A 23,687-nucleotide genomic window follows, 5' to 3' on the forward strand; every position below is an offset into this window, starting at 1 on the left:
TTTACTCCCAATGTTGTGCTAGAGCTTATTTCCAGTGGATGTCTTATATTTCTATGAACACACAAGTTCTTGTGCTGTGTGTCCTGCCTTCCCCACTGTGCCACCTTTTTCTCTGCTGTATCCACCTCTTGTGTGCCCCTGTGTCCCCCTTGTACCTTTAGTGTCCTCCTGGTGTCCCCCTCGGTACCCATGTCGTCCTCTATTCCCTAAACTCCTGTCTCCCATGTAACCCTATGTCCTGGTGTCCCTTGTGTCCTCCAATGCCCCCCCTGCATCCTCCTCTACCCCAAATTCCAAGTCGCGCTGTCCCCCTTGTCCTGCGATGCCCCCCAAATCCTTTTCTTCCCCCCAGCTCCATGCTGCTGTGTCTACGACCTTCAGCCTATGGGGGAGAGGTACAGCAACTTGTATCTCTATTAGTCGATGATCTGGTAGGCGGGATCATGGCTCTGTTAGTAGAGACCATTGGCTCCAGTAATAGCAGAAGTTGCCATACTTCTTCTCCTTACTGCTGCTAGGGCTTACTTTCGGGGTAGCGGTAATATTTACAGCATGCTCGAAATTTTTGCTAGGGCTTGCTTTCAGGGGATGTCTTAATTTCAGGGAAAGGGTAATTAGCTCAGTTTCAAGCCTGTGGAAATTAGCATAAAAAGCCAGTATTGAACCTACTCTAATACCCACTTTAGCTTTACTGAAACTACCTGTTTGTTTTTATGCAACCTTTCTTTTCTCAACTGTATTTTCACTATAAAAAAAGAAATGTATATATTCACTTTTTGTTTCCTGTTCGTCTTATTGTGACGCAGGCCCTTTGAGCGTGACGGTGTGCGCAGGCTGAGGCATAGCCTTGGCTGCTTTAGCACACTGGTTCCTTGGGCAGAGAAAGCCCCACTGCCGCCACTGAGCCTCCAGCAGACTGACTCTACCGCCTGGTACTCCGGCCTCTGTCCCTGTTTTCCAGGCACAGTGACCTTTCTTTCTTTATCTTTGCCTGTCTCTCTTTGCTGCAAGCTGTCATGTCCACTGGTGGAAGAATCCTGTTTAATTCAGCCCTGATATGGTGCAAACATTGCTCTGCTTTTCATGTGATCACAATACAATATGGCATACCTTGCACAATGTAATAGCATTGCAAAGTTGTCCATGCTGGCAGTGGGAAGGCCAGATATTGTATTGGAGTCATGATCTTCTGCCTTTGGTCATGTTGTTCTTTTGAAAGCTTAGTGCATGTGGATAACAATCACACAATAGTAATTTTCTCTTTAAATAATCCTTGTTCCCCGTGTATCCTTGTGTCCGTTGCATCAGACATGTCATATGTAGCATGCCATTGTGGCATGTCTGACTTCCGTTCAGTGTCCCCCCTCCCCCCCCAAAAAACAGTCAGAATGGACATAACAGCACGTCTGAACAGATCCTATGCTTAAAGGACAACTAAAGTGAAAAGAATATGGAGGCTGCCATATTTATCTCCTTTTAAACAATACCAGTTGCCTGCCAGCCCTGCTGATCTATTTGGCTGCAGTAGTGTTTAAATAACACCAAAAAACAAGCATGCAGCTAATCTTGTCAGATCTGACAAGGTCAGAAATATCTGATCTGCTGCATGCTTGTTTATGGCTCTTTCACACTACAGGTAGCGGTGAAAGGCTAAAACGCTGCGTTTTGGCTGCAGGCGTTTTGAAGGCTTTTTTAACGCCTATACAGTACAATCAATTGTAATGAGAAACGCCGCGGTAGGCCCAGAAAAGCGCCTGGGAGCGTTGAAACGCAACGCTCCAAAACGCGGCATTTAGTGTGAATGGTAAAATGAAAGTCTATGGACTTTCTTTTACCTAGGAAAACGCCAACTTCGGCCGTGGCGTTAAAACGCCGAAAAAGCCCTCTGGTGTGAAAGGGCCCTTAGGGTCTATGGCTAAAAGTATTAGATGGAGAGGATCAGCAGAATGCCAGGCGACTGGTATTGCTTAAAAGGAAATACATATGTCAGCATCCATATGCCTCTCACTTCAGTTGTCCTTTAAGACGGGATCCATCTACATGTTTATTGGCTCGTTGTGGTCTGTTCTGTGAATTGGACCATTTTTGCCTCTAGTGTGAACCTAGCCTTGCTGGTTTTGCTCCACTAAAGATGCCTAATGCCGTGTGTACATTAGATATTACTTGGTTGGGCTGCCTCTGCCCAGTATCCAGGATGTGTACAGTGCCCCCTGATCCCCCTTGATGTGGCATCTAGCAATCTGCCTTGACCGAGTGAAGGCTGAGTGCATTGTTCTCCTTACCCGTCTGTTCCATCGCTCACAGCATTATCCCTCCTCCATACATAGCAGTAAAACACATCACTAATCTAGAGGCTTGCCCAGTCCCTGCTGGTGATAGAAATGCAACGTGTGTATAAACCCTAGAGACAGTCTGGCTGCCTCCTATATCAGCAGATATATCTCATAAAGCTGTAATATCTCTGCATTCCTATGTGAAGCTTTATTTACATGACTTGTAGATCAGGTGTAAAACTTTCTTCATGCTATTCTCCCTGGTACTGTGAGTGTCTCTGTTTCCAGAGCACAGACATGTGAAATAAGACACTTAAGGGCCCCTTTCCACTATCAGCGTTTGCGATGCTGAATGGCAAAATCGCACATTTTTAAATTGCGATTTTAAAATTTTTTATTCCTAAATATAAGGGATCGTGGTAGGCATTTTCCACTACCATGAGTCGATTTATACAAAAGCGCAATCGTGCAGAGTTTTATTGCTGGTTTACAGTGTAGATTGTACAGAGAAGCTGCTGTGGAGCAGGGATCTTTGTAAGTAATAGAGTGGTGGGAGGAGGTGCCCCAGATGGATAAAAATTTCTAGAATCAGTGTAAGTGGCTTACCTCAAAGAAGTCAACCAACAGCTAATTAGCTGAAGAAAACAATTTTAGGAGCACTACAGTCCCATTCCATGGGCTAGATCTTGCTTCTTCAGGTTAAAAATGTGCCCTTTATGTTGAGGGAAAGTTGTTTATAAATAATAGATATCCAGGGGTCCGTGTATCTCTTCAGGGAAGCAAATCCAATACTGTCAGTAATGGGCTATGACTTAATTATTCATTGAGACCAATTTGGGCTAACTTAGTACATTTGCTGTGCACTTATCCTTAAAGGATAAGTATTAGACTAGGTAGAGGATCAGCAGGATAGCCAGGCAACTGGTATTGCTTAAAAGGAAATAAATATAGCAGTTTCCATATCCTTCTTGCTACAGTTGCCCATTAAGGCCATTTTCATACCTGGGGTGGTGCATCACGTCTCGTGCACTAAACAGCCGCATCCCGTTGCAGAAGTAATCAGGGCTGTGGAGTCGGAGTCGAGGAGTCGGAGCAATTTTGGGTACCTGGAATCAGTTGTAGTCTATCGGTGGTTTCATAAACTGAGTCTTCGGGAGTCGGATGTTTTTTGTACCAAATCCACAGCCCAGGTAAAGCATTAGACTAAGGAGTTTGAGTCAGAGCCATTTTGGGTACCTGGAGTCGGTGGTTTCATAAACTGAGGAGTCGGATGATTTTTGTACTGATTCCACAACCCTGGAAGTAACGATAGCTCCATGAAGCCATCACATTGAATGCGGTGCTGCATGCAGTGCGTTACCAGCCAACTTGCATGGTAACCCCAGACGTGAGGCATACTTTTAATGAAAAGTATGCTTTACTGTTTTTTGGGGTTTTTTTTTTTCTATTTGGTCACACTGCGACTACCTGGACAAAGTCCCTGAAAAAATAACTGAAAAAGAATGATTAATTGAATCTCATAGGCACACCCAGTAGTTTAGTTAGTTTCCGAGATTCATAGGCTACTTTCTCACTGGGGCAATGGAAGGAAAAATCCTTATCGTGCCCAGGATAGCTAGTATCGTGCCCAGGATCGCTAGTATCGTGCCCAGGATAGCTAGTATAGTGCCCAGGATAGCTAGTATCATGCCCAGGGTAGTGCCCAGGATAGCTAGTATAGTGCCCAGGATAGCTAGTATCGTGCCCAGGATAGCTAGTATCGTGCCCAGGATAGCTAGTATCGTGCCCAGGATAGCTAGTATCGTGCCCAGGATAGCTAGTATCATGCCAAGGATAGCTAGTATAGTGTCCAGGATAGCTAGTATAGTGCCCAGGATAGCTAGTATAGTGCCCAGGATAGCTAGTATCGTGCCCAGGATAGCTAGTATAGTGCCCAGGATAGCTAGCATCGTGTCTAGGATAGCTAGTATAGTGCCCAGGATAGCTAGTATCGTGCCCAGGATAGCTAGTATCGTGCCCAGGATAGCTAGTATAGTGCCCAGGATCCCCCCCAGTGTGTCCCAGTATAGCTAGTATAGTGCCCAGTATGGGAAGGTAGTGCCTCAGTAAGTTAGTAAAGTGCCCAGGATAGCTAGTATAGTGACCAGGATAGCTAGTATAGTGCCCAGGATAGCTAGTATCATGCCCAGGATAGCTAGTATCGTGCCCAGGATAGCTAGTATCATGCCCAGTATAGCTTGTAAAGTGCCAAGGATAGCTAGTATAGTGTCCAGTATAGCTAGTATCGTGCCCAGGATAGCTAGTATAGTGCCCAGGATAGCTAGTATCGTGCCCAGAATAGCTAGTATAGTGCCCAGGATAGCTAGTATAGTGCCCAGGATAGCTAGTATAGTGCCCAGGATAGCTAGTATCGTGTCTAGGATAGCTAGTATAGTGCCCAGGATAGCTAGTATCGTGCCCAGGATAGCTAGTATCGTGCCCAGGATAGCTAGTATCGTGCCCAGGATAGCTAGTATCGTGCCCAGGATAGCTAGTATCGTGCCCAGGATAGCTAGTATCGTGCCCAGGATAGCTAGTATCATGCCCAGGGTAGTGCCCAGGATAGCTAGTATAGTGCCCAGGATAGCTAGTATAGTGCCCAGGATAGCTAGTATAGTGCCCAGGATAGCTAGTATAGTGCCCAGGATAGCTAGTATCGTGCCCAGGATAGCTAGTATCGTGGCCAGGATAGCTAGTATCGTGGCCAGGATAGCTAGTATCGTGGCCAGGATAGCTAGTATCGTGCCCAGGATAGCTAGTATCGTGCCCAGGATAGCTAGTATCGTGCCCAGGATCGCTAGTATCGTGCCCAGGATAGCTAGTATAGTGCCCAGGATAGCTAGTATAGTGCCCAGGATAGCTAGTATAGTGCCCAGGATAGCTAGTATCGTGGCCAGGATAGCTAGTATCGTGGCCAGGATAGCTAGTATCGTGGCCAGGATAGCTAGTATCGTGGCCAGGATAGCTAGTATCGTGCCCAGGATAGCTAGTATCGTGCCCAGGATAGCTAGTATCGTGCCCAGGATAGCTAGTATCGTGCCCAGGATAGCTAGTATCGTGCCCAGGATAGCTAGTATAGTGCCCAGGATAGCTAGTATCGTGCCCGGGATAGCTAGTATCGTGCCCAGGATAGCTAGTATCATGTCTAGGATAGCTAGTATATTGCCCAGGATAGCTAGTATCGTGCCCAGGATAGCTAGTATCGTGCCCAGGATAGCTAGCATCGTGCCCAGGATAGCTAGTATAGTGCCCAGGATAGCTAGTATAGTGCCCAGGATAGCGAGTTTAAGGCCTCCCCCACCCCCCCTCGCTCCCCCCACGGCCGCTGCTATTACCTTAGCTCCGCGGCTTCCTATTCCCCTGTCCTGCTCTTAACAGCAGCTCTGCCCCACGGTGGCTGCTGCGTGATGACGGAGGAAGTCGCAGAGAGCGGCTTCCTGGTTACTATGGGAACCTCTCTCTGCACTTCCTCCGTCATCACGCAGCAGCCACTGTGGGGCGAGCTGCTGTTTAATTACGAGCAGGACAGGGAATAGGAAGCCGCGGAGCTAAGGTAATAGCAGCGGCCGCGGGGGGAGCGGGTGGGAGAGGGCAGGGGGAGCGGGGGACAGGCACATCACTCGCAAGCAAGCCGACCCCCCAACTTTTGACTCACTTTTTGTGGGTCCAAAATTCGGCTTGCTTGCGAGTATATACGGTAATTGAACACAAAATGCAGTTTTAAATGATGGTTTTTATTATTTAGTGAGAAAAAAAAACGCAAAACCTACATGGCCCTGTGTGAAAAAGAAATTGCCCCCTGAACCTAATAACTGGCTGGGCCACCCTTAGCAGCAATAACAGCAATCAAGCGTTTGCGATAACTTGCAACAAGTCTTTTACAGCGCTCTGGAGGAATTTTGGCCCACTCATCTTTGCAGAATTGTTGTAATTCAGCTTTATTTGAGGGTTTTCTAGCATGAACTGCCTTTTTAAGGTCATGCCACAACATCTCAATAGGATTCAGGTCAGGGCTTTGACTAGGCCACTCCAAAGTCTTCATTTTGTTTTTCTTCAGCCTTTCAGAGGTGGATTTGCTGGTGTGTTTTGGGTCATTGTCCTGCTGCAGCACCCAAGATCGCTTCAGCTTGAGTTGACAAACAGATGGCCGGACATTCTCCTTCAGGATTTTTTAGTAGACAGTAGAATTCATGGTTCCATCTATCACAGCAAGCCTTCCAGGTCCTGAAGCAGCAAAACAACCCCAGACCATCACACTACCACCACCATATTTTACTGTTGGTATGATGTTCTTTTGCTGAAATGCTGTGTTATTTCTATGACAGATTTAACAGGACACGCACCTCCAAAAAAAAAAAACTCCAAAAAGTTCAACTTTTGTCTCGGCGGTCCACAAGGTATTTTCCCACAAGTCTTGGCAATCATTGAGATGTTTTTTTAGCAAAATTGAGACAAGCCTTAATGTTCTGTTTGCTTAAAAGTGGTTTGCGCCTTGGATATCTGCCATGCAGGCCGTTTTTGCCCGTCTCTTTCTTATGGTGGAGTTGTGAACACTGACCTTAATTGAGGCAAGTGAGGCCTGCAGTTCTTTAGATGTTGTCCTGCGGTCTTTTGTGGCCTCTCGGATGAGTTTTCTCATATTACTGCATGCTGACTTTCTCATTTCAAGAGTTATCTTCCTACTCTGAACAAAAAAAATGTCTGCTGTTCTCTCACAGGATTGTCCTCATCATCTGTCATGATAGGAGGGTGAGTCGTGGGCAGGGACATTAGCCTTCAGATGGCAATTAATGATACAATCCCACGGCAGATCAATTGTTTCCAATTACCACAGAAATCGATCAGAAATTATCATTTGTCCCCATTAGCAGCTGAATTATGTGCTCCCAATCATACAATGTATGGCCAGATTTACTCTTTTCACAGAAATACCTTGAAGGTAAATTAGTAAGGAAGAGAAGTCACCCACAATGCATTCTCATAAATGGATACTGCTGTTTTACTCCCTGCCCCCCCCCCCCCCCCCCCATATTAATAGGCTCCCTTTTAGGCCTGGTGCACACCAAAACCCGCTAGCAGATCCGCAAAATGCTAGAAGATTTTTAAACGCTTTTTTTTATTTTTATGAGGCGCTTTGCTAGCGTTTTGCGGATTGCTGCTGCGGATTTCAGTGTAGCATATTTCATCTATTGTTACAGTAAAGCTGTTACTGAACAGCTTTTGAAACAAAACCGCCTGGCAAACCGCTTTCAGAGCGGTTTGCGTTTTTCCTATACTTAACATTGAGGCAGAAACGCCTCCGCAATCCAAAAAATGCCTCACCCCGGGAGGATTCGTTTCTGCAAAACTCCTCCCGCTCTGGTGTGCACACCCCCATTGGAATACATTGACCAAGCGTATCCGCAGCCGCAAGCGGCTGCAAAAACGCCTGAAAACCCGCTCGGTGTGCACCAGCCCTTAAAGCATGTAATGGTTGTGTGCTGTGACTGAGGGTTAGAAATAGCATAACCTGCCCTAGTAGTATTATCTGCCGCCTCTTTTTCCACCAGCCTTCTGTTTGTTCATCCAGGCTGTGACTAATAATTTACTTTTTAGGCAATAATCAGCAAGTTCCCAAGTATAGTGTTGGGATACTCTGGTATAATACATTTTTTTTTTCTATCCCATTTGGTTGTTGGATTGCATAAAAACAAAACAAAACAAAAAAACACAGGGATCCTTCTAAAGGATTATTTGAAAGAATTACAGACGAAAAGATAAAAGGGAAAGGTGGTAAATTTTCTATACCACATACCGGGAGAGCGTATGAGAGAATTTGCCGGCCGGGAGACTTGGGCGCAGGATACAGCCGGTATGGCTGATCCTGCTCCTGCACAAGTTCCCAGCGGTGTTAAATATTATCCCCCCTCTAGGTCCACATGGATGGTGGGGAATGAAATAATTCGGCTTCCAGCAAGTGCTGGAGGCCGAATTATAATGTTCTAAATGTAACTTCAAGTTACTCAGTGAGCGCCGCTATAGCTGTAATTCCTATTGCGGTCTATGGTGGCGCCGGCTGCGCCCAAGTCTCTTGCGCTGGATTGCCAGTGTTCGACCGGGAGAGGCAGTGGTAGATTGACAGCTACATAGCTTGTTACTGCATTAGTTGGTATGATGCTAGCATTGTTGAAGTTTCAATCAACTTAAAATTAGATTTCTGCTGAAACGTGATTGAAACTGAATGGTGCAAGGTAGTAAAACTGTCTCTACTCCTCAGTCGATTTCAGACCATGGTCTAACTCAGCGTTTGCTGGATCAGGCCCACAGTGCATGGCAGACTTTAGACTTGTTATGAATGAGACCCAGGGCCGGCCCTAGACTTTCTGCCGCCTGAGGCAAAAAAAAAATTTCTGCCGCAAACCCCCCCCCCCCCCCCCCGCTCTGGGGGGCCGCCGAGCTGGAGGGGTAGCTGCCCCCCCCTCCCTCGCCTGGGTCCCCGTCCAGCCTTACATAGAAGAAGCAGCCGCTATTTGTAAGACGCACGGGCGGGGAGGACTCACCTCTTCCCAGCATGCGCTCCACTGACATCACTTCCTGCAGCGTTGCAGGAAGTGACGTCAGTGGAGCGCACGCTGGATCGAGGAAGAGGTGAGTCCTCCCCGCCCGTGCCTCTTACAAATAGCGGCTGCTTCTATGTAAGGCTGGAGTGGAGCGGAGGACGGGGGACCCAGGAGACCCACCCCTCCAGCTCGGCGGCCGGCTCCCCGCACGGACGGGCGGATGCCGCCCCTGGAAATTTGCCGCCTGAGGCAAAAGTTTCACCCCGCCTCATGAGCGGGCCGGCCCTGATGAGACCAATGTGTTTGTCTTATTAATCAGCTTTTATGCCACAATTTCTTCCATGCTCCTGTTCAGTTACATCACAAGGCTGTCTTTCACTGCGCTTAGCATTCTGCAAGCAGATTCCCATTCCCACTTCCAGTTTTGCTTAAAATGTTTAATCTTTATGAGAGACTGCAAATTAAAAAAGTTTTAAGTGTGGAAGCCATGCAAGCCAACCATAATTCAGAATACTAACCTCACGTGCATATGGATTGATTGCAATGGATACTTCATTTTCTGCTCTCTTTTTTGCTGGTGTTGAATAAGCCATGTGGGGGTTTCCTTAGTAGTATCTCAGCAGTGACTGCAGACATTTGAGAATGTACGCCAAAGGGAAGTTGCAACTTAACAAATAATATGCCTATACGGGTTCCATTTCTTGGCATATCACATCCAGACAAACCAGGATTTTCCCACTCCCAGAGATTAAACAATACCAGTTGCCTGGCTATCCTGCTAAAGGACCACTATCGCAAAAAAAGTAGACAGTTTAAATCTGAGAGAATCGACCGCTTTGGGGCAAGTCCATCTCTTCATGAGGGATTATCTGGGTTTTCTTCGTTCTCAATAGAATTTTCAGAATGGTAGTTGCAAAGTCCAACTGACAAAATAGTGTGCAAGTGATTAGGGAGGCCGGCTGGTATCTTGCTATTTTGGCAGTTAAACTGCTGTTCAGGAAATGCTGTTGAAAACAAAGAAAACCCAGAGATTCCCCCCCATGAGGAGATGGACTGGCCCTATACCTGTCAGTTCTGTTACATTTTAACTGCCTTATTTTTTTTTGCGATAGTGGTCCTTTAAGAAGAAATAAATAGTAAAGCCTCCATATACCTCTTGCTTCAGGTTCCCTTTTACTCTGGACATAAGGCATTTACAAATTAGTCTGAAAGTCCAAACTAAGGCCACATACACACATCAGACCATAGTCTTTTGAAAATGAAAGATCACAGACCAATCTTACCACCCTTCCTGTAGTATAAGAGCCATACTCTACACAGTCTTTTCTATGGAGCTGAACTCCCCATCAGAAAAAAATCTTTGCAAGATGCTGAACACACAGATCCTGTACAGACACAAAAGATCAGTATCTGCAAAAGATCTGTTCCTGCCAGAAATCCATTCCTGCAAATTGCAATGATAGTCTATGAGATCTGCAGATCATCATACACACATGATTTAACTGACATTCATCTGCAGATCAGATCCACCAGGATGGATTTTCGGATCTGCAGATGAATGTCAGTTAAATCATGTGTGTATGATGCTCTCTGTTTCATTCTTCTCTGCTAAATCTGCCTGTTATCAGCCCTGATAAGAATCCCCTACTGGACATTCAGTCTATTTTTTCCTGAATTATTATAGACAAGTCGGTCTTCTGTGATGTCTTTTCAAGCCCAAGTCTGCCCCCTTGTGGCTCTGCTTTGCTTCTATTTATCCTCGAAGCAGCAAAGCAAAACCACAAGGGGGCAGACTTGGGCTTGAAAAGACATCACAGAAGACTGACTTAGCTATAATCATTCAGGTGAAAGCTAGACTAAATGCTTGGTCGGGGATTCTCATCAGGGCTGATAACAGGCAGATTTGACAGAGAAGAATGAAACAAAGAGCAGGGTAGGTGTTTGCTGTCATGTTCCCATTTATATACAGGATCTTTTAAAAAAAATTAGCATATTGTGATAAAGTTTATTATTTTCTGTAATGTACTGATAAACATTAGACTTTCATATATTTTAGATTCATTACACACAACTGAAGTAGTTCAAGCCTTTTATTGTTTTAATATTAATGATTTTGGCATACAGCTCATGAAAACCCCAAATTCCTATCTCAAAACATTTGCATATTTCATCTGACCAATAAAAGAAGTGTTTTTAAAACAAAAAAAAGTCAACCTTCAAATAATTATGTTCAGTTATGCACTCAATACTTGGTCGGGAATCCTTTTGCAGAAATGACTGCTTCAATGCGGCGTTGCATGGAGGCAATTGGCCTGTGGCACTGCTCAGGTGTTTTTGGAGGCCCAGGATGCTTCGATAGCGGCCATAAGCTCATCCAGAGTGTTGGGACTTGCGTCTCTCAACTTTCTCTTCACAATATCCCACAAATTCTTTATGGGGTTCAGGTCAGGAGAGCTGGCAGGCCAATTGAGCACAGTAATACCATGGTCAGTAAACCATTTACCAGTGGTTTTGGCACTGTGAGCAGGTGCCAGGTCGTGCTGAAAAATGAAATCTTCATCTCCATAAATCTTTTCAGCAGATGGAAGCATGAAGTTGCTGCACGCGTAGATATGCGGCAACGCGTATTTTTGTACGCGTTGCGGTCCGCAATAGCGCTAATTGCATTGGTGAATGCGTCCAATAATACGCATGGCGGCTGGCGAATGGTGATTCGTCAAAAACGAAACTGAGTGACAGCGGGGGACCAGAGGATTCCAGAGCGGCGCCGAGGGCACAGGACTGCTGCAGGGGGCTGGTAATAGCCCCAGGTAAGTAAAACTCTTTACCCCCCGCTCAGTTAAGGTTCCCATTAAGGGCCCATTCAGACTGCACACGTTTCCAGCCGCGTTTTGGAAATGCGCGCAGGAAGCCGACACGCACGACCTCAGACAGTTCATAGAGTGCACTGTCTGATGTTCACACTGCATGCGTTCCGGACCTGTGCGGTCCAGGAACGCATGCTGCACGCAGATTTTGTCAAAACACGTGGCTGTCCTATTCACTTTTCAGTGATGGGATCAGCCACGCAACGCACACAAACGCGGATGGCGTGCGTTCGTACGCATTGTGTTCCGCACGCATGGCCATCCGCATTTGTGATCTGAACGGGCCCTAAGGCCGCTATCGAAGCATCATGGGCCTCCATAACACCTGAGCCACACCGCATTAAAGCAGTCATTTCTGCAAAAGGATTCCCGACCAAGTATTGAGTGCATAACTGAACATAATTATTTGAAGGTTGAATTTTTTTGTTTTAAAAACAATTTTCTTTTATTGGTCGGATGAAATAAGCTAATTTTTTGAGATAGGAATTTTGGGTTTTCATGAGCTGTATGCCAAAATCATCAATATTAAAACAATAAAAGGCTTGAACTACTTCAGTTGTGTGTAATGAATCTAACATATATGAAAGTCTAATGTTTATCAGTACATTACAGAAAATAATGAACTTTATCACAATATGCTAATTTTTTGAGAAGATCCTGTATATGGTAAAATACATGAGGGTACTTGGTCTCTGGTTACAGGAAACTACATAATCTGCTGTGGTCCTGATACTTCATGAATAGATGCACAGTTGCAGTCAAACAATGCTTCACAGTTGGTATTTTTACTTTATTTCAACAGAAAGAGTGTAACGATTTTTTGAATTTTCTCTTGTTCAGTTTGGGGTTTAGTTTTACCTTAACTACTTTAACAGATTATATTAACAAGTGTATTCTTTCCTAATTGTGGAGTGCAGTGTATGTGTTTTTACTGGTGTGAGATAACTGCATGATGCAGGGTACAAGATAAACATCACCTGCTGTGTTTAGCAATGGAGTGAGTTTCATGTTTCAAATGCTGGATTTTACATTTTGTGTAATCGGCCACCATGCACAACTCAAAACACAATTAGTCAGAAATGTAAACACATATGTCACAAATAAGTACTGACTGTCCACATTCACTTCTTCTCCCTGGCATTTGGATATATTCAGACTTTGATTTCCTGTCAGGGCTTATTGGAATTAAACTCAGAGAATGTTCATTGAATAGACCAATGGGAAACTTCACCTGGAAGTTCAGATATCAGAGGGGCCCCTTATCAGTTTGTGACAGGAAAGGACTGCAGGGTAACATATACTACAAGCAAGAAGAAATACAGAAGTAAAAAAACAGATTATGAAAAATGGTTTGTTTTTTTTTTTTTGTTCTATTTTTTAAAGGTTTGACCGAAAACCACAGTAAGACCCCTTCATTTATTTGCACTTCTGTGCCCACCCTTGGGCACAGAAGTGCAGCAGAACCTATTTAAACAAGTTACTTTTCAAAGGAAAGGATAATTTTGCGCATCTGCTGTCTTTGCAAGGCACCTTTCCCCACTTTAGATAAAAGCTGTGTAAGGGATGGTGCACAGCAGCGGTTTGAGGTTTTAAAACAAACCGCAAATGTGGCTCCTGCAGCATTTTTCAGTTTGCAGACGTGTTTCTGCCTCAATGTAAAGTATAGGAAAAGCTCAAACCGCTCTGAAAAACGCTAGATCAGAGCGGTTCTCCAGGCGTTTTTGTTACAGTAGCTGTTCAGCAACAGCATATATGAAATCCCTCTAAACATGCCTAGAATCGCACTGAAAATCTTCTTCAAAAACCTCTAGCTCCTAGAGGTTTTTGGTATACACTGGGCTTAAAGAGACTCTGAAGCGAGAATAAATCTCGCTTCAGAGCTCAAAGTTAGCAGGGGCACGTGTGCCCCTGCTAAACCGCCGCTATCGCGCCGCTAAACGGGGGTCCCTTCACCCCCAAACCCCCCACTGCAACACTTGGTCGCAGACTTGGTCGCTCCTGGAGGCAGGGCTAACCGCCGCAGCCCTGCCTCCAGTCGCGTCTATCAGCGGCGCATCGCCGCCTCTCCCCCGCCCCTCTCAGTGAAGGAAGACTGAGAGGGGCGGGGGAGAGGCGGAGATACGCGCTGACAGATGCGCGTGGGGCAGGGCTGCGGCGGTTAGCCCTGCCCCAACCAGGAAGCGCTCCCCCGCTGCACCAAGGGGATTTGGGGGTGAAGGGACCCCCGTTAAGCCGCGGGATGGTGGCGGTTTAGCAGGGGCACACATGCCCCTGCTATTTATGAGGTCTGAAGCGAGATTTATTCTCGCTTCAGACTCTTTAAGTTTGTAATGGCCAGGAATAGAGTGCCATGTTTGCTGACCCCTGCCTTTTGCCCATTAAGCTTGCCTTCTGGTTTAAGGGGTTAGGTCTATTTGTGGGTGGAGCAAGCTGCACTGCTGCAGCACTTTTATTTTGTGTAGCTGCTGACTAGCAAGACTGTGCGAAGCCTGGAGATTAATAGGGGCAACCTATCCATTCCCTGTTCATTTTACTGGAGCCTATTGTGGAGACGACAGTTCTCCACTCATCATGGTGGTATCACAGCCCGGCAGGATGCAACAGAATCCCTGCAGTCCTTCACCATAGTAAATCCCACCCAAAAAGTTGTAATTGTTCGCTAATCAACTCCCTGTACCATAAAACCATATTCAGGATCCTGTTTCTTTTTCTTGGCAGTTTAATTCCCCAATTAAAAATTCTGAAACGAAAATATTTTCATTTAAAATTTCATTCATGTAATAAAAAAAATATAAATTCTTACATATAATAAGGATTAAACATCACAAACACTATAGATGACCTTTATCGTATCTTCTAGTATGACAGGGCCTCAGTTTGACATATTGTGTTTTTCCATTGCAGCTATCTACCATGTTCAGAAAGAATACACATCGCAGTGACGGAAATGGCCGCCCTTTTCCCAAAGGTGAGCTTCTAAGCAACAGAGATGTGTGATGTCTGGTAGAATGTGATTGCTAGATACACAAAGAGTGAAAATAAGAGATTTGTTTTCTAAATTAATTGTTTACCCCAAACCAGTGGGTATAATGTTTACCCCAAACCATTTGGTTGTTTCCATATATTTTTTGCATTTTATCCTCCTCTGTTTCAGTAGGGGTCCACAAGCAGTGAGTATAGAGTTTTAATGTTTTGGTTTTTTTCTGTAAAATATAATTAGTAGTGATCAGCTTTACCCTTTCACGCTCACAAGTTTAACAGTCTCATGTATATCTTGATTCACTTCAAATTATGAACCATGTTCTGTTGCCAAGATTTGATTTTTGGAAGACATACAGGAGGCCAAGCAATTTTAAGTGAAAAACTGATAGGCACCAGGTAGCAAATGGCAAGTGGCTTGTTCTCTCAACCTGTGTACTAGAGTCATAGGTTCAAAGCTCATATGCCACATATGCAGCCAGCTAAACCATATATGCAAGAACTCACATTTACTTGTTCAGAACAAAGGATCAGTTGGAAACACCATTGTACATGTGTTCATGGTGTTTTTGCTTTACCGATCAATCACTGTTTGGGAAATCTATCATAACGGTTGATGGCCCAAATGGTTACCTGTAGATTTATGTCATGTGTACCTAATCTAAGGGTGGGCCACTAAGACTGTCACACCTTCATCCGAGGTCCACACTTTATGATGCCTCCATTACTCATTTGCCCAATTGTAATTCTCCACTATATTACTGGCCCTAAATGGTGCTCATTTTGTAGCACCTTCATTATAGTGCTCTCACCATTATTAACCTGTTATGATGCTCCAACCGTTACATTTTCCTCATTGTTTTGCTCCCTCCACTATACTTTCCCCCATTATTGTGCTCTCTCCCCTTTCCCCGAGGCGCCGGTTTTACTATTGTAGAGTGCCCATCTTGGTGGTGCTTCTGTTAGTTTGCTTATATTAGTTTATTTGCTTATATTATTAGTGTCCCCATTCTGTTGCTTCCACTGGTATGGTGCCACTGTTGTGGGCCAGCATTATATTGAGCCTTTCATAGTGCCGACCTCATATTCCCCACCATTATGGTTCCCCACCCCACTCCCATCTCCCAATCACTCCAAGATCTTTCTTCATACGCTCTATTTTGTAGACAGCAGCAATGTGTGAAGTGGGAAACTGGAAATGGGACAAGCAGGTGCAGTACAAAAGGCTATATTTAGTGAAAATACAATTTATTCTCACTTTTCACCCTTACAAAACATGCTAGTTCACTGTAGATGACTGGTGTCGAACTCCAGGCTTGGAGGGCCAGATCCATGCCAGTGTCTAGGATGGACTGAGAAAGAGAGGAATGTGTTCTACCTGATGGACCACACCTTTCCTGATTCAGACCCATCAATTAATTTGAGCTGTGTCAAAAATGCTCTCGAAGGACCGGTTTAACATCCCTGCTATAGATGTAAGAGAAGTGTAATCTTGCACCGTAATGCAATGTTGCACTAATACATCAAGTTCCAGTCTATTAAACAGCATTGCCCATTTTGTCTCATTAGAAACCCAAGTCAGACATGGTGAAGACATCACTTCGACTCCTTACATCAAGCGCTTATCGACTACAAACGGAATGCAAAAAGACTATAATGATGGAATCCAGTGCAAGCAGTGACATCCAGCTGGTGACACAGCAAGTGATCCAGTGCGCCTACGATATTGCCAAGGCAGCCAAGCAACTGGTCACTATTACTACCAAAGAAAATACAAACTAAATGGAATTAGACCCTTTTCATTTTACTCATAGGAGGCTTGACCCCCAAGATTTTTATATATATAGAATGACAGGTTCATCAGTATCAGTATTACTATTTGCATGTTTTATTCTAAAGTATTTCTTTTGGACTATTCATTTAACACACTGCCTTATATGTAAAGCTGGTTTTCTGCCAGTCAGTCATAGTGTGTGCATTGCGTCCTTTGGGTTTTCATCAGTGTTCTGGAGAACCCGGTTTTATTCTTCATTTTAATCACTGTGAGAAGTTATAGGAAAAAAAGCTGACAAGTACTTTTTTACACTTTACATACTATATGACTGAAGGTATTCTGAGCTGGGTTCCACTCATTGTATTTAAATAATGTCATGTTCTTTCTTTCTAGTATTTCGGCATAGCAACCATTCTGCAGTCATGGTCGGTAAACCATGAGTTAAAGCGGACCCTGGTGAAAATTCTTTAAAGGGACCCTGAGCAGATGCCGTGGGTATGCATATATAGGCTTACTCACGGCTAACTTGGTTAAGAGGAAACACCGGCCCTTTAGGTAAGTGCTCCTGCTGCTTGGTTGGCTGCTATCAATTACATTGGATCTAGAGACTATGCTGAAAGTCGTGCTGTGACCATGGGGGGTCCTCTCTGCACATGAGCAGGCTTCCTGTGTAATTGATAGCGGCCTTCCGGGAGCAGGAGTGCTTACCCAAGGGTCTGGTAAGTGTTTCCTCTTAACCAAGTATGCATGGGTATGCTTATATGCATACCCACGGCATCTGCTCAAGGTCCCTTTAAAGCGGAATATAACCCTGCATTTCAACTTTGCTCTAAAACATTATTTACAGCATATTATATGCAAAAAGCATTTTTTTTTTTTTACTAGACCAGCATTGGAAGGGTTAAACACAGAGGTTTAAAGTTCCGTGGAGAGATATGCAGAAGTTGATTGTTACATTCTATTTAGTTATATGTATCTATTGAGAAATGTTACTCACTCTTTGGCTGTCCTCCAACTCCTTCTCAGTCAGAGAGATGAGTCACATTCAACACTTTGATACATTTTGTTTACATAAATGTATCTACGTCAGCTTCGGATGGGTCTGCAGAAATCTCCAGGAACTTTAAAGCACTGTGTAACCCTTCCAAAGCTGGTCTAGTAAAAAAAAAATGCTGATTGCATATAATATACTGTAAATAATGTTTTAGAGTAAGGTTGAAATGCAGGGTTATATTCCGCTTTAAGTAGGAGAGAAAAGTCCTATTTGCCTCTTCAGTGTCAGGGTCAGTACTGGAAGATCACTGATGTTTTCATTCAGCACCACTCTACTCAGCAAAAACCCTAGTGACCGCACGCAGGACACCAGCAACGGTGTCTATATGCTTATATATGGCCACTTAGGATGAGTGAGAATGGTTTCACGAAACATAAAATCATCCTGCAGCATGTGAGGGGAGCAAGCTGTGTACTCTCGGGCAGGTTGGCAATGAGCAGAGTAGCAGGCCCTCAACAAAGTCTGTCTGTTGATAATGCTTCACCATTCTAGATCACTAGCAACTTTCAGGGATGTTGAGAGACAACTGTACACAGTACAGATTTGTGGGCAAGACTCTTACAATGATTGTTTCAGCTGAGGAAAATCTAAAGTGTGTACAAAACTTTTTTTTCCCTACTGTTCTGTTACAGGTGAAACTCGAAAAATTAGAATATCGTGCGTAAATCCATATATTTTAGTAATTTAACTTAAAAAGTGGAACTAATATATGAAATAGGATCCCTTTGCAGGTGTTCTGAATTAATTAGTTGATTAAATCACACTTTAAACTTAGAGTATTGAACCCTTTCACTATATTCTAATGATCTGAGATTTTGATTTTTGGGGTTTTCATAAGTTGTAAACCATAACCAAAATTATAACAGATAAAGGTTTGAAATATCTCGTATTGCATGTAATAAGTCTATTTCATGTATTTGTTTAACCTTTTTAGTTGACTTACTGAAATAAATGGACTTTTGCACGCTATTCTAATTTTCGAAGTTTCACATGTATAAATTGTTTAGCTACGCTGCTTATCATTTCTGTGCCGATCTTATCCACACTTCAGCACAGACTGAGTACAGAGGGCAAGATATGAGTCATTTGTCACTTAGAAATTACTTGCCATTACTCTGTACTTGGTGTATTTTGATACTAGCAGACAGTAAACTTACTGTAAAGATTACAATGCGCTGCTTGGCAATGACAATCATGACATTGTGGTCAAAATGCCTCATCATCCCATTCCATCTTAATTGGATTTAAGCAAAAATTAATTGAACTGCTGCTCCCGCTGGCATTGTACTGCAGAAAACAATGCTAGACAAAAAATTTCCACTGCGCCAGATCTGACTTTACGACTGAGGTGGTAAATATTACTTCTCTTTTTAAAGGCACTTATTGTAATGACTTTTTCCTTAGCTTCACTGTAACTGAAACTTTATCAATAAGCCTGACATTGAGAAAGTTGAAAGGATGTATACGGAGTGCTTGAAAATCCTCAAACTGAAACCCGAAAACAATGCTGGGCATGTTTAAAGGATATCCGAGGTAAACAAGTCTGTACTTACATCCACCCCTAGACTGCGTTGTCCATTCCCCTCCCCGCAAGCCTTTGTTCTGTCTACCATCTTTCCCATACTCTGACCTGACTGGTAGTGGTCGAGACCTTTGAACTGCATGTTACGGGACTCGTGCATGCGCAATTGGCTCCTTCTGGCCACACTGCCCATGCTCCCGCACTGCTGAGAACGCTATGAGCTTACGTGCCACGATAAGGAAGCTCCCGGGCATGTAGACAGAGTAGCCACAATGAGCCACTGCACATGCGTAAGTCCTATAACATCTGGTTCAATGTTCCTGACCACTACTAGTCAAGGCTTAGTACGGGAAAAATGGTGGCCGAATAAAGGCCCTTGGTGGGGACACAGCACAGTCCAGGTGCAGATATGGTTCTGGATGTAAGTATATACTGTTTTGGGTTTGTTTGTTTTTTTACCTTGGATATATGAAGATATTTTTCAGGATATGAACATACGGGCGTACGTTGAGGTTCTTAGAGACCAGCCTGGTATTAAACTAGAAGTAGATTGTCTGTTACAGATCCCTGTGCAGTGATTAGAGGAAAAGACAATTGAATGAAATCACTGCCATGTTGGAGTAGCAGATGCAGCTTTGGCTGACATGACACCGTTGATGACATTTGTAGAGTTCGTTGCCTTTATAAAGTGTTGTCACATCTGCACTTTTTATCAGTATAATATTATGACTACAATATGCTACAACTGACCTGTATTAAAAAAAAAACCCACAAATATATGAAACCGTTTGTAAGTTTGAGCGTACGTTGAACAAAACAGTTTTATTATGTTTATACTGGTTTTTTGTTTTGTTTTGTTTTTTTAAGAACAATTTGTTTCTATTTTAGGGTACTGTACCACAGTTTTGAAATTCTGAAAAGTGCCTGTTTATATACATACTAGTAAACGCCAACACTATCCAGTATTAATGTAAGTGTACCACTGAAATGGACACAATGTATTCTGTGCATTCATCAATGTGGGCCTTTCATATGCACACTGGACTGATGTAAACCTTTCCCCTTACCACTTATCTGTCAGATTTTCTGGTGGTACACAGTATTGGAGGAGTGGGTGTATATTCTTCAATATAATATTGCATCAGACTGTACTATACGAGGTACCTTAGGAAACTGGAAAAGGTAAATTAGGTCTGATGCTGCTAGTAATCAATGATGTTCTCTATATATTTATTCTAACCTGCAGTGAAAAAAACGGACAGAAGACCTTGTTCATACTATAAAAGAAGTAATACATGTAGGAGATATGGAAATACCTGACTTGCACCACTAGGGGCTGCAGCATAGGAATGTGGGGAGCTGCTGCGGTCTTAGTTTTCTGCAAGAAAATGTTGGAAGAGTGGAGAGAAAACCATTGTTGTTTAGTACTCTAACCCCCCGCCATATGTTTTATCACTTTTTCCTAGTGAAGGTAGATGTGGAGTCTGATAATCTAGAGGACAAATATTACCCATGTTTCTTAAAGTGCACAATTACTTGGTTGAATAACATTTCTTGGTGACAGAGTGGGAGATAGCTATGCTATGGGTGCAACTATTACTTTAATAAATGCATGTGTGAAAGGGATTCACAGCACGTCATTGGGCCTGCCTTTGTGAGATTTCTTTATTTAAAGTGTATCAGAGATGTAATAAAAAAAAAAAGGTTTTATACATACCTGTGGCTTCTCTTCAGCCCCGGCTTGGGAGTGATCCGTGCCCCAGGTATGTATAAAACGGTTTCTTTTTTTTATTACATCTCTGGTTTCCTTTAAGATAAAGTCACATAACACAGGAAACAGACAAGGAACTGCAGTGGTGTCAAATTCTTTAATTTAGTGCATTGACTGCAATAGATATCTATCTTATTGTATTTGACTCTGGTGCTTTAAATAATTTTAGGAAGGTTGCCCTCATGCACTCTATTTGCAACTAGTGAAAATTGCTGACAAGAAATTACATTTGCAGTGTAAATTTGCATCAGAATTTCAGGTTGTTCATTGGTTGAAATGCACTTACATGGGAGAAAGCAAAAACGCACAAAAACTGACAGAAAAAAAACTATAATGTGCATGGAGCATATCCCGTTCTACTCTGCAGGGCAAAAATCTCAAGAGCACCTCTGATTTCAGGCTGCTGCTTGCATTAAATACTTGTGGCATCCAGACAGCAAAACGAGCAGATGTTTATTCTGGCACATAGAGAAATCAAAATGGGCCCTATGGGTTTAATAACAGGCTGTTTCATTTTGCTGTCTGAACGAGTTAATCTCTAGGCATTGAAGTGACAGCGTCTGTCTTGTCTGTAGCTGGTTGGGAATCTAGTAAACATCACTGATAAGCAAATTACAGCCATAAAAGTTTTCCTGGCAGAATACAACTTCTGAGGACAGGGGAGAGATAAAATACATGAACTGTTTTTTTTTTTTTTTTAATCTATGGGACACTTAATAGGCTGCCACTGATTAGACACAGTAAAACATTCAACATACTTTGTAAATGTTTAAATATATAAGAAAGCCCTGGGATACTTAGAGACTCCGTAACAAAAATTGCATCCTGTTTTTTTTATCATCCTACAAGTTCCAAAAGCTATTCTAATGTGTTCTGGCTTACTGCAGCACGTTCTACTATCACCATCTCTGTAATAAATCAACTTATCTCTCTCTTGTCAGACTTGTCAGCCTGTGTCTGGAAGGCTGCCAAGTTCTTCAGTGTTGTGGTTCTGTGATGCATCTCCCCCCTCCAGGCCCCTCTCTGCACACTGCCTGTGTATTATTTAGATTAGGGCAGCTTCTCTCTTCTCTCTTACAAGCTGGATAAATCCTCCTCTGAGCTGGCTGGGCTTTCACATACTGAGGAATTACATACAGGCAGAGCTGTCTGCACTCTGCAGCAAGAAACAGCCTGACACTTCAGTGGAAGATAGCTGCAGGGGGAAAGTAACACACAAATGATCTCTTTTGATTCAAAAGGAAGGGTGTATACAGCCTGCTTGTGTATGAATGTATTTTCTATGTGTGGACATACTGTACATCAACCTACTTCCTGTTTTGGTGGCCATTTTGTTTATAAACAAACTTTTAAAAACTGTTTTTAACCACTTTTAATGCGGCGAGGAGCGGCGAAATTGTGACAGAGGGTAATAGGAGATGTCCTCTAATGCACTGGTATGTTTACTTTTGTGCGATTTTAACAATACAGATTCTCTTTAAGTCATTTTTAGGAGTAGGAGGATAAGGATACATATAATTGTTTATTTCATATGTTTATTTTCACCTCGGGTTCACGTTAAGCCCTGCCCACATTACAATGCAGAAACCAATATTTGCTTGCAGTGTGGCTGCTGCCTGCAGTGATGCAGAGGAGGTAGTACCAGAAAGTGTTCTTGAACTCTGCAGCCTTGCTACTGTAGTTTGTGATGTTCAGGTTAGAATAAAGTAAATACATGAATTTTCTTGTGCAAGTTTGCTTATCCTTCACTGGACCTGACGCGTGTCTGAATATGCAGAGACTTGTGGTTAAGCTTACAACTAGGAAGTCTTACCAGACTTTAAAATAGTACTACTGGGCCCCAGCAGGTTTTTGTTATGAGCTGGACTACCATGCAGGAAGAGTCCAGTCACACCTCCCAGAATCAGAAATCTGTATTTCGCCAAGCATGACTGGGTCATGCCCGGAATTGTTTTTGGCACAATACATCTAGCTCAGGAAGAAGACATAGATAGAGACATAGATAGATGCGAACAGCAGAGGCATCAGTTAGCATTACATTGCATTTCACATTACATTGCATTACACTATACATCACAGTCCCTAGTGTGACACTGAGATGTCTGACAGTTAGTCTTGTAGGCTGTCACCTCTTTGCCCTGACCCATGTCACACGTGGCTTCTGTACCACAAAGAACAAACAGTGGCCACATATTGTAGGGCAGTTTTTCTTAACTCATTCCTCAAGTACCCCCAATAGTGCATGTTTTGCAGAAAACCACAAACATGTACAGGTGAGGTAATGAGTGTCTCAGCAGAGCTCATTAACTACCTCTGTGGATTTCCACAAAACCTGCACTGTTAGGGGTTCTTGAGGACAAAGTTAAGCAACCTTGTTGTAGGGGACAGCAATGCATTCAGATCCCAGTCATCTTTTCATCTTACTGTATATACTCGAGTATAAGCTGACCCAAGTATTGGCCGACCCCCCCCAACGTTTACCTAAAAAAAAACACACAGAAAAAGTTATTGACTCGAGTATAAACCGAGGATCGGAAATGGAGCGGTGGAGGTGGAATTTTTCATGGCCATGTGTGCTTTCTTAAATAATGAACACAAACATTAGAGTAAAGGAGTAATTATGCATTGTTTCAATGGGCCCACAGGGGTGCAGTGCAGCTGGATGGCAATAGCTGTGCACCCCTCCCCCCCATATATGAATTCAGCAGTGTGAGGTCTAGTAGTAATGACTACCTACAGACATCAGATCGTCTCTCAATGCAATCATTAACGGTCAATGAATATTTATAGTTAGTGTTAGCTTATCTGCATAGTGTTCATTCTTTGAAAGTCTTTGGGCACCAGCTGGCATTCTATAGCAGGTGGTAAC

General features: G+C 43.4%; 1 protein-coding gene across 4 annotated transcripts in view; it reads left to right on the forward strand.

Moving 5' to 3' along the window:
* GIT2 (GIT ArfGAP 2) overlaps positions 1 to 16,488 on the forward strand; it is a 160,654-nt gene extending 144,166 nt beyond the window's left edge. For 3 of the 4 annotated variants that reach the window (XM_068239208.1, XM_068239226.1, XM_068239217.1), the window contains 2 exons: positions 14,623 to 14,686; positions 16,267 to 16,488. In XM_068239208.1, the coding sequence (XP_068095309.1) occupies positions 14,623 to 14,686; positions 16,267 to 16,479 (277 nt within the window). In that variant the 3' untranslated portion in view covers positions 16,480 to 16,488. Of the gene's footprint in view, positions 1 to 806; positions 933 to 14,622; positions 14,687 to 16,266 lie in introns of all 4 variants that reach the window. The other variant, XM_068239238.1, reaches the window with a different exon arrangement.
* Positions 16,489 to 23,687: the final 7,199 nt, after the last annotated feature.

The sequence above is a fragment of the Hyperolius riggenbachi genome, chromosome 1, assembly GCF_040937935.1.
Source record: "Hyperolius riggenbachi isolate aHypRig1 chromosome 1, aHypRig1.pri, whole genome shotgun sequence".
NCBI classification, from domain to species: Eukaryota; Metazoa; Chordata; class Amphibia; order Anura; family Hyperoliidae; genus Hyperolius; species Hyperolius riggenbachi.